The 12,126-nt window shown below is 42.2% G+C and overlaps 1 protein-coding gene and 1 non-coding gene across 3 annotated transcripts in view; both read left to right on the top strand.

Annotated features, from left to right (window-relative positions):
- trrap (transformation/transcription domain-associated protein) overlaps positions 1–2,699 on the top strand; it is a 101,720-nt gene extending 99,021 nt beyond the window's left edge. For both annotated transcript variants that reach the window (XM_058620323.1, XM_058620322.1), the window contains one exon: positions 1,703–2,699. In XM_058620323.1, coding sequence (XP_058476306.1) covers positions 1,703–1,987 — 285 coding nt within the window. In that variant the 3' untranslated portion in view covers positions 1,988–2,699. The remainder of the gene's footprint in view (positions 1–1,702) is intronic.
- A 9,002-nt stretch (positions 2,700–11,701) lies between these two features.
- Positions 11,702–11,773, top strand: trnat-ugu (transfer RNA threonine (anticodon UGU)). Its single transcript has one exon. It is a non-coding gene; the product is annotated as a tRNA-Thr (tRNA).
- Positions 11,774–12,126: the final 353 nt, after the last annotated feature.

The following is a 12,126-nucleotide window of genomic DNA, read 5'->3' as shown; positions in this document are numbered from 1 at the left end:
AGCAGTGGGACAGTAATAACACGCGTGTGCTGTCTATGTAAAGCTCTGGCTCACCGTTTAAATTTGATGCTCAGGGAACCAGAAAGTGCTTAAAATGCAAATAAACAAAACACTTGACGACGTGAACCCGCCGACGACCAGAGGGGCCGGTGTTTCTGGCGGTTTAAAGGAAACGGACGTTTCCAGGGAACATAACAAAACACGTAACAATCATCCACTCAAATATAGTCAAGCTTTAAACCACAAAAACAATCAAGTGCCTGGTGAAAGCGTATAAACACTTGGGTTAAGGCTGAGGATCAGCGTGAAGCTCGCTGGATGATGATTGCTGGTGTTTCAGGCCCTTCATGGTTTTGGATGGTGATGTTTTTCACTTCTCTATCACCATAATGAGCTCTTAACGGCACACGGAGAGAGAAGTTCCCAGAGGACGGCGACTGGCACGTCTTTAACTGACGTTAACACGTCTGTTTTATGTTTTTGATGGAAAAGAACTCCTCATAAACTTTTATTCTCATGACGAACAAAACCCAGGAGATCACCAACCCACTGTGTGTGTGTGTGTATAAATAAATATCCATATATCTCAGCTCGTGGTCACTTGGCCAGTTTGGTTTGGCTGGACAGTGAAGTCAGTTTTAAGATGGATATTCCACACACACACTGACCATTCACTGTGGACTAAATGAGACGAGCGAGGAAAACTTTGTGTCTCGGCCAAACCGACAGCGACGTTCCGTGCAGACGACATCAGACTGAGACTGTTGTCAGAGCGTAATTCTACTCAAAACAACAACAAAAACAAACGGGTGGAGCAGCTACGAGATACATTCAAGAAACCACGTACATTTTATGACCTTGTTGTTCAGTTTTCTATATTTTTACTGTATCATTGATGACGTTATTGTAAAATTGAGTGGGTGGTAGCAGGATATTAGCCAGTTAATTGCAGCCTCTACAAATCCACTGCCGGACGACCCTTTAATATAAACTGCTTTTCTACAGCGTAAAAGCTTTGAACCACGTATGTTTGTTTTTATACCGCTGAGGTTTGTTGAGGTTCGGACCCAACTAGAGCTGCAACTAATGATTATTTTCACAAATTGTTGAAAAATGTGGATCAGTCTCCCCCAAACTCTGGAAATGATGATGTTCTCGAATGTCTTGTTTTGTCCACAAACCAAAAATGTTCAGTTTTAAAGATTTCTTTGTTAAATGTAAGAAAGAAACTGAAAAATATTTAAATTTAAGAAGCTGTAAAATAAGAAAGCTTGTAATCAGTGATCAAAAGAGTTGATGATTCTATCCAGTAATCGATTAATAATAGAATAATCGTTGCAGCCCGAGACCCAACTTTAAACCTTACTAAAACAATAGAAGGAAGGACCTCCAAGGTCCATGGACACGATTTCTTGGAGCTTTCTACGTCTCAGCAGCTGCTGTTTCACTGTGATGTCAACATAGACAGTCGCTTGTCCAGATGCAGAACGTGCTGCAAATCAATAAAAGTGGACGCCATCATGGACGAAGCGGCTCTTACAAGTTCACCTCCCATCATAAACTGTGTCAGCACATTTGGTCCTGGAATATCCTTGAAAAGTCTTTGAATTTGATGTCAACAAGGTGTGGGAACCCTGTTTAATAAAGGTCAAATCTATCCTTAATGTTAAATCTACATCACGTTCTCCTCTGTGTCCGACAGGTCGACGGCATCCTGAAGGCCGTCCTCCGCGACGAGATCATCGCGTGGCACAAGAAGACCCAGGAGGACACGTCCATGCCGCTGTCCCCTGCCGGCCAGCCGGAGAACATGGACTCTCAGCAGCTGGTGTCGCTGGTCCAGAAGGCCGTGACGGCCATCATGACCCGCCTCTATAACCTGGCTCAGTTTGAGGGAGGGGAGAGCAAAGTTAACACGCTGGTGGCCGCAGCCAACAGTCTGGACAATCTGTGCCGCATGGATCCTGCCTGGCACCCGTGGCTCTGAGAGGACAGAGGACATGAGGACATGAGGACATATGAGGTGTTTGTGTTTAATATATGTTGCTCTTCACTGTAACACATGACCGGCGGACATTTTTGGACGGGAGGAAGCAAAGTGAAACAGGCTCGTCTCTTCGTACTTCAACCTCTATTTATTTTTATAACTAAATGAAAAGACAGACCTGTGTGTGTGTGCGTGTGCGCGTCTGTGTGTGTGTGTGTGTGTGTGTGTGTGTGTGTCTGTCTGTGCTGCCATTGTCCAACAGGACGAACACTGGAACAGGAACCATCATGAGCCATTCAATCGAGGCTAAATATTCGTTTTTTTCTTCTCGGAATTTTAACGGAAAACTACCCACAAATTTGTATTTTTTTATTTAAAGAGAAAACCATGTTTCTTCTTCTTCTTCTTCTTCTTCTTTTTGTCCCTGTCACATGAGGAGGACACTTGTCCTTGGAAATAATGGATGATGCAGATTGAGTGAAAATGACGAATCCAAACGCTGTTTAATTGTACATTTTTTTTGTTTTTCCCTGTCATTTTGTCATAAAGTGAAACTGCTCATGTGCTAATGCATTCCCAGGCTGACTGTGGTGTGTGTACCTTTTCCTTTTTTAAAGGTACGAAGCCTTTTTCCAACACAAGTTTTACCTCCTGCCCTGTAAATAAGCATTTTGTTTTAATAAAATGCTTCTTTATATAATACACAACCTCATTTTCCTGTAGTCTGAGTGTGTGTTTGTGTGTGTGTGTGTACACACTTAGGACTTGAAGCAATTAATCTAAAGAATGAGTTTCCCGTCTCCACTGCGCTCATAATTACCATCAAGAAAAACACTCTTGCTTTTTTCCTTTGTCCTTTTTTTAGCCACGTTTTTAAAAATAGCAACAATAATAATAATAATCAGTAATTCCCATCTGAGTTGTGCGTTTGCTGCGTTTGTTTCCTGCGTCAGTGTCACAGTCATAATCGCCCTGAAGGACACACTCCTGGATGTTATTACTGCAGTAATAACTCACTGTGTTCACGCTGTGACAAACTCTGCTCTCCTCACTGGATGTTTATGGAGAAACATTTTATTTATACTTTTTTTTTATTACATTTTGCCTTTTTTCTGCAACTTTTCTCCCATTGCAAATGAATGGAGCGTTTATATCAGAGGTAACAGCGTGAGTGACCCACAGCTGCAGCCCCGGTGCTGCTGCTGAAACTCTATATAAATGAATCTTCAACAAAATTTGATTTTATGTTCCTGAATTTATTCATTTAGCTCTGTAATGCTGTTAATTGTACTGTTAGGAAAACCTTTAAAGTCATAAAAATGTCTAAGTGGTGTACATGTACAGAAGTGACATTTTCACCATTCTTCTCAATTTCATTTCCTGAACTTAAGGGCTTAATTTTAAATAAAGCATTGAGTTTTTACAGTGAAATATTGCAATATTTCAAGCAAAAGTATAACTATTTTTAGCATTAAAGTAAATAAATAAATGTACGTTTCAGTCCACTAGATTCACTCACTAGAGCTGTTGTGTGAGTAGATCGCAATATATGAATATCGCATGAGTATCGCGGTGTCTCTGGTGATTGAGGAGAGCAGATTTATGCATAATGTAGCGACGCATTTACAGCCGTATCTGTGAAACCATCATTTTAAATTTAACCATGATATCATATGAAAATTCCGCAAATTTATTTTGAGGGCCCAAGTAACTTCTTCTTGTTTTGGAACCACCACGTCAGACCGCAGACTCTGGTGAAAGTTCAATATGATAATACAAGTGGTTTTCAGTTGCATCATCTCCAGTATTCTTCAATATTCTTGTGTTAGATTATTAAAATATAAAGTATAGACTTCATAATCCTCAAGTAAATGTTAAAAACAAGTTTAACCTGAAGAAGAGAAAGTGAATAATATTTGTTGAGAGTTAAATCAGAGGAGAGTCTGTGTGGTGGAGCAGCAGAAGCAGCAGCAGCAGCAGCAGCAGCAGCAGCAGCAGCAGTAACGTGGTGGTGGTTTCCTCTGTTTGATTAATGTGAGCCACTGGATCAGCAAGTGGGCCGTCCTCACTTGACTTATACGCACTGTCAGACGCCGCGCCTGCGCTCATAAACAAAGGTTATATCTCTGTTTCGCCTCCATGCAATCACACACACACACACACCGTCTGCCTCTCAACATGTTTACTCTGTCTCCAGGAAGTCACCAGTTTCTAACCCTCACCGTCATCATATCATTGTTTTGTCCTCAGTCAGAAGAAGAGATCTTCACGTTGGACAGACACACGTGTCACTTCTGAGTGATCACATGTGAAGTCATGTGACGTCTTTGTGCTCAGGTTCCATTTCACGCCTCAGACGTCTCTGCTCTGATCCAACACAGATTAGTCACAAATATGGAATCACAGAGGTGACGGCCGGACACAGCACCTCCTCCTTCATCTTTTCTCTCCTTTTTCTTCCCTGCCTCACCCTCCTCAACCCCCCAGGTGATTGATGTTCTCCGGTGGGAGTGGACGTGTGGATCATCATCAGCGCTGGCACAGAGCAGAGGTCTCTGAGGACACGCTGGAGCAGGACCACACGATGAAATCGTCCCCCTCCAACGAGCCTCGTCTGAGACGCAGCAAGGGAGGGAGGGATGGAGGGGGCGGAGTCAGGTAAAGCGGGGAAATTAAAAAATGACACACGTGTATAATAATGTGCAGTGTTTACATGTAACACAGCACGTTCACTCTTTTGTTATTACTGTACTTAAAGCTGCAAACAGGCTGTGTCAGACCAGACTGAGGGAGCGTTTGTGTATACAGCAGCAGAGCAGAGGCGGGCGGAGACGAGAAGTGTTCGTCCCGTAAAACAATCAGATTATTGAGCAGTAGAAACTATTCGGAGAAGCTTCTCTCCAATCCACTTGTCAGTGTCTCGCTTGTCTCCGTCACTTCCTGTGTGCAGCGAAGGAATGTCGCCGGGCGACATAAGAAACACAGAGAGACAGACAGAGAGAGAGACACGTGTGGAGCTGATTAATCATCTTTGTGTGTGAACTCATTTGACAGTACAAAGGTTTATTACAGTGGTAACAAAGAAGTGAGTCGGGACCCACAGATGGGTCGCCGGACATTTTTTGTGGTCCCTATACAAATGTTCATTATTTAGCCAAACTTGTGGTTAAACTTCATGTGTATAAATCATCATGTAAATCATTGATCAAACATTTTTAAAAAGTGGGTCCACAAATCAAAGGTTTGCCAAACACAGGTTTATTGCATAATTAAAAGTTACTATATTTGAAACTTTTACTTTGACTGTACTCTAAGTGTATTTTTTACTTTAACTTAAGGTGTAACTAAACCCCCTTTTACTCCAGCTAACTCCGCCCAATGCCTGATTTTGAAACATGCCAAGAAGTGGACTGAGAGCTGAGTGAGAGGGAGGAGCAGTGCATGGGGCGTGGTCTGGTAGTGAAGGGGGGAGGGCTCTGGGACAATGAGTCTTGCAGTGATTGGACAAGAAGGTGAAGAAAGTATCAGTTCAAGTGTTTTACAAAGTAACATTAACCAAAGTGCTTTAAGGGTTTTCTTCCACTTTCCAACAGAAGAAGAAACAACTTCTCAAACTCCTGTCTCCTCTTCTTCTCCCTCGTCACAGTCCATCACTGGACATCAGGACCCCGCCCACTCTCCTCCTCTTTTCACGACCTGCATCCAATTCCACGTCACATTGTATCGGGTGTTTGTGGCGCAGCCTCTTTGTGTCTTTATGTAAACAAGCGGCATTAATCAAATAACGGCAGCGCGCTGATCTCGTCCCTCACATGGAGCGGGAGCCCACCGTTTGTTTTGTTGCTCATTGTCGGAGCTCCATTAGGGCCTTTAATGGCGTCTCCACTCTGAGGAGTCGAGCTCATTAGTTCTGTGTCTAAAATCTGCCATTATGATTTTAATTGAGCAAGCCCCCCCCCCCCCCCCCCACACACACACACACACACACACAATTCCTCTGGTGACAGTGATGAAGCAGCACATCAACAACTCACACGCTGATTGTAACTTGTCCTGATGTGGATTGTGTAGCAGACTTTATGCTAAGCTAACCACCCAAACACACAGATATGAGAATGAAGTGTTAGAACCTGATCTGTCGAGGTTCTGATACTAATGTGACGTCAATGTGACAGACGGCCCCTGATTGGTCAGAGAGTGTCGTCACTGAAGAGTCATGAGCACGACAACCGACACAAGAGTCAGAGCGCACAATGCCCAACTGTTAACCTCCAGCATTTAGCAAAGGAAATGTCTAAAATCTCAATATTTAACAGAGGAGTCTGGTGTATTTAGGGAATCAACCATCATCGAGGAGGCGGGGCAAGGAGTTGTCAATCATTACTCACAGGATCGCCTCCACTATCCACGATCGCCAACATTTTTGGTTTTTAAAGTTGTTGTGGTCTTCTGAAAAAGTCAAAGAGATAGATACTCTTTACACTTTCAACTTTATATTCTTTTGTGCAGTTTTATTTATTTTTTATTCTTATTTCTTCTTTTTTATTCATGGGTACAGTTTTATTTATTTTTATTCTTATTTCTTCTTTTTTATTCATGGGTACAGTTTTATTAATTTTTTATTCTTATTTCTTCTTTTTTATTCATGGGTACAGTTTTATTTATTTTTTATTCTTATTTCTTCTTTTTTATTCATGGGTACAGTTTTATTAATTTTTTATTCTTATTTCTTCTTTTTTATTCATGGGTACAGTTTTATTTATTTTTTTATTCTTATTTCTTCTTTTTTATTCATGGGTACAGTTTTATTAATTTTTTATTCTTATTTCTTCTTTTTTATTCATGGGTACAGTTTTATTTATTTTTTATTCTTATTTCTTCTTTTTTATTCATGGGTACAGTTTTATTTATTTTTTATTCTTATTTCTTCTTTTTTATTCATGGGTACAGTTTTATTTATTTTTTATTCTTATTTCTTCTTTTTTATTCATGGGTACAGTTGTATTTATTTTTTTGGCCTGAACCATGAATTTGGCTCCTGGCACAAATTTGTGCGTTAAACCTATTGTTATCCTTCATATTATTATTATATCCGCGGTCATTTATGAGGGAGTTAACGTAGATAAAAATGATTGGCACCCATGCGTTGCTCAAGGGATCTACAGCGCCCCCTAAGGTGAAAACAGAGGCCCAATTTAGTTCCACCGAATTTCCCGAAACTTGGTGGGAAGATGTTCTAAACTAAGACAAACAAAAAAGTCCACTGTAACCCTGGCCTCAATGCAACAGGAAGTCGGCCATTTTGAATTTTGCAGACCGATTTGCACTCAATAATTTTTTTGTACCAATTTGTACTAGTTTAATCTACTTCACTTTTTATTTTATTTACCTTTATTTCTACCTTTACTTATCTATTATTTATTTTTGTGTCGCAATTTTCATTCTTCACCGACAATATACCGTGTGTACAATCTCAAATAAAGAGATCTTGTACTGTTGCTGAAGCTCGACAAAACGTTGTTGGCCGTCACCATGTTTACGTCTAGATGTTTATGCATCGCGTCAGAGAACTCTTTTATCCTGTTGGTCAAACGTCCGGGAGAGGACGTCACAGGAGACGCCAAGAAAACATGCTGGACTTCTCGTCATGAGGGGGTTAACGTAGATAAAAACGACCCAGATGTTCTTCACTTATGTGAGACGACACATCATCATCGTTCTCAGTTCATAATTAGCTTCAGCGACCAAATCCCTCGAAAATCAGCCTGATTCCGTGTCGTCTGATCCCGACATTAGTGAAGCTGCATTTAAAAATAAGTTTGGTGACTTGAAGACGTTCTCGTCTGTCTTCCATCATCGCGATCACCTCTGGTGTCTCCAGATGCTCGTAGAAAAACAAAACTTTTTGAAAGTGACGCAGGGACAGATTTTCGGTGGCAAAGTCACTAAATCTGGGGGAAGCAGATGAGGCACATTTGGGGGGGAATTGTTTCACCAAAAAAACAAAGTATATTACAACGCTTCATCACGGAAATGACTCCGGGAATAGACGGATCATAACAGTGTGAGTATCAAGTGGGGACATTTTTCTGCAGACGTATTCCTGCTGGTATTTATTACACATTCTCTTCACTTATCTCAAAGAGCCATGAAATTGATTTCATCACTTGGGGGAAAACTTGTTTTTAATTGATTCTGGAAAATCAGTGATGTGATATTTAACTTTTTTTACGAGGCGACGACGACTCGTTGCTGTAAAAGCTGGAGAAAGTCAAACATGCGCCGCGTGTGTCTGGATTTAAAGTTTAATATTAATATTTAAATCATAAATGTTTGTGCGTGCTACGACCTCACGGTAAAACGTGACGTCACACCCTGTGTTACTGTACCTCACTGTAGGGTTAGCAAAAAACATGCTAGCATGCTAAACATGGTTAGCACTGAACATGCGTGTATTAACTTTAGTGATGACTTAAATTCTAATTAATAATATATAAAATATACGCATAAGTACCCGTTAAACCTTTTGTAGTAAGTTTCCGTTGCTAATTAGCATGCAAGCTAAAAAGCTTAAATGGCAGAAGAACAACTTGACGATCCTCGTTTACTGAGTTACTGACAGACTTGATTTACAGATGAACTGAATTATTCACAATAGACAACGTTGTTGACTTTGTTTCTCACGATGTTTTTGACGCGAAAAGGAAAGAATATCGATTAGATTGCAGAGAAACTGACGACTCTTTTAATCACCACTCCCATTTCCTGCCAAGTGTTCCAGGTAAGTACGGTGGCCTCCACACACCAAAAAAGACCACATTTTTCTTCACTCATATAGAAACATGGAGGCACAAGATGGCCGCCTCTGTAAAGCAAGGCCCTCGCCTAAAGTAAACATAAAAAGGCTTATTCTGATTATTATTATTTTTTTATTTTTAAAGCAATTCTAAACTTATACAAACATTGTTATAGTTAGTATATTTAATTTCTGCAAATAAACTGGACCTTTAAGCACAACATGCAGCAGGCTAGTTTTATTAGCGTCATTAAAAACACACTAAGCATGATAGTGAGTTTGTGTCGTGACCTGGTCCTGACCCTTGACCTCTGGTCTTTCGTGGACATTGTTCCACGCCTCAAACATAATCCTCCTCTTTTGTGTAAGAATTTGTTAAAAGAAAAATGTTTTAAAACATAATTCAAGACACAATTGATGGGTTTTAGGTTCTGTCGTTCAGATAAAGACAGGAAACACATCCACATGAATGATTGTCCTCTCAGGACGTCCTGATCAGACCCAGCAGAGAGATGTCCAACACCTCCTCCCCCTCCTCCTCCTCCTCCACCTCCTCCTTCCTCCCAGCATCCTCAGCACTCTCACTCTCCTCCGCGGCCAACCGGGTGATTTAATTTGTTTGGTAATATCAGGATTGGCATGTTCAGCCCAGCTTCACTCCAAAGTGAAATTGGACGAGGGCATTGGAGCCTCACCATGTAAAACCGCCTCACCTTGACAGCTGCTTGAGTGGGCAGCGGATTGCTGTGGAGGAGGAGGAGGAGGAGGAGGAGGAGGAGGAGGTGGAAGGATGAAGGATGTACCTGAGAGGAAGGCAGACACCAATTCACTCCTCGCTCTTTCCCACAGGGGGATTTGTGTGTCAGTGTGTGTCAGTGTGTGTCAGTGTGTGAGCCAGCGACCAAGACGGAGGCAGCAGGTGCACGCCGAGCTCAATCTGCTCCACAACAACGTGCTGGAGCTCGTCCAATCTGTCCAATCAGCGTCCAAGCGGACCGGGGAAGACGGCTCGCGCCGCGCTGGATCTCGTTGTGATTTGTCACTTTGATTTTGTCAACTCAGATCTTCAAACTCTGTGTTTTCAGAGACACTCACTTCCTCTCCTCTGCGGCAGGTGTCGTTACAAAAGTCCATTATCAGCATTTTGAGAACAAATAATGAAACGTTAGGGTGAAAAATGTCTCCTCACAGGATCACCCTGTCATATTTGAATGAGTGAAAAAGTGTTTTTAAAAATGTCTCCTGTGACCGTCGTGTGGAGGATAAAGCGTTAGAAGATGGATTTCCTGCTCTGACACGGGAACTTCACTTAAACAGTATTTTCAGACGGTTCCATGTTTGTTTCATCTCTGATCTTCAGAAGTTCACTGTCCATCTGGACTTGCTTGAGTTTCATCTCTCGTCTGTGAGGCTTCTTCAACCAAGTCCAGGTACCTACAGTGAACTCCTGAACAGGATTATGATCTGAATCAGGATTTCTCAATCCTGGTCCTGGTGACCTACTGTCCTGCATGTTTTAGATGTCTTGTAGTCAAGACCGCCTAAACCGAGACCAAGACAATACCAAGACCAGAGGGTATCGAGACCAAGACAAGACCGAGACCACGTAAAAATGGTCTCGAGATCAAGACCAGTCTCGTGACATACAACTCTAGTGGACAGAACATGGGAAACCACGGTGGGACTCTTCGATTTGTCCAAAGAAGAACGCAGAAATCAACTTTGACTGATTTATAAAGTGTGATTTAAATGTGTGTTTTTTCTCCTACAGACAGAGTTGGAACTCGTTGTGGAAACTTCTGTGTTTTTGAGAAAGTTGAATGAATAATGAAGTCAGTTTCATTTTAAACCACAGATCCAGGACTCACTCTTTCATTATCCTCAATCCTGCTCCAGGTTTAATGAAAGTGTCTGAGAGGAGAATCCGTGTCCGTGTCTGCAGAGACAGGTGAGCAGACAGACAGACAGACAGACAGACAGACAGACTGTGAACCTTATTACATGTACGTACATATATGAAAAACATCCAGACTTCATGTTTCTGCTGCTTCCAAAACTGTAAAAAAAAAAGCTCCTGCGGCACAAACTGCTGAGACGTGATAATCAGATTAGATTAGATTTTAACCCCTAAAATAAGACAGTTGGACGTCATTTCAGGAAGTGTCAGGAAGGACAGTGATGAAGAGACGGAGACGTGTGAGACGTTCACACACACACACACACACACACTCACACACACTCACACACACTCACACACCTGTCACGTCAAACAGAGAGTGGACAGGTAAGACGAGCAGAGACGAGCAGCAGAGTAAGAGTCTGAGGCCAGATTCATTTCCACCTCCAGTGGAGGGAGACCACCTATTTAGTCCATCTGTGAGCCGATCCAGGCCACAGGGACGATAACAGATCACAGCACATCAGCCGACAGCAGAGCTCAGATCTCACTGAGAGGAGGAGGAGGAGGAGGAGGAGACTCAGGCGTTCATGACTCACCCTCTCACCACCTTCAATCTCACTATCGTTACATGAAACCTGTCACGCTCGGCCTCACTGGACTTTTGCTTCTCTCTGATTTGGACTTTTTGGAATGAATTCATTGTGAATCATTACTCAACGATTCTGTGAACAAATCTTTTTTAAATCAACTGATTCTAATGATTCAGTTACACTGAAAACGACTGCTTTACAAGTCACGAGTTTGTGTGTTTGTGTGTTTGTGTCGCGTTTGAAACGACGCCACGGCTGCATGATGACTCCACCCACGTTGTGGAGGAACTATAGTAACTGGAAATGACTCGAGCCGCGCCGTGCGGAGGGAACACGTGCCGGGACCAAGGCGTGGAAAAACGCCATCAGTATCGACTCAGGTCTCCAAAATGCACCAGGTGTTATCGCTAAAATAAGAACCAAGTGGAGGCGTGGTGGCCAAGTGGTAAGGCGTTGGTCTTGTAAACCAAAGAACATGGGTTCGATCCCCATCCATGCCTTGAAAAACAACATTTAGTCAAGATAATTCTTTAACCCCAAATTGAGATTCCGTTTATCTTCACTATGAGCAAAATAACCGTCCATCATCAATCAATTCCTAGCCTTCCCGACCTGTGCTGTGAAACCGCTACAGATGTTCCAGAACTGCCTGGTCTTCATCACTGAGCTGCACTAGCTATCCTTAGCCGCCCGCATCAATGATGCTAGCCTTCATGGCTCTGCTCACACCTACTTAAATGCTCTCCTAAACGTTCATGCTAACCCTCGACGACTCCGTTCTTCAAAGGATCGAGGTCTTGCGGTGCCAACACTCCGCACAAGACAATCCAGACTCTTTTCATGTGTCGTTCCA

This window comes from Solea solea, chromosome 21 (assembly GCF_958295425.1).
Source record: "Solea solea chromosome 21, fSolSol10.1, whole genome shotgun sequence".
NCBI lineage: Eukaryota > Metazoa > Chordata > Actinopteri > Pleuronectiformes > Soleidae > Solea > Solea solea.
Note: the sequence above shows the minus strand (reverse complement) of the source record. Positions and strands in the feature narration are given on the sequence as shown.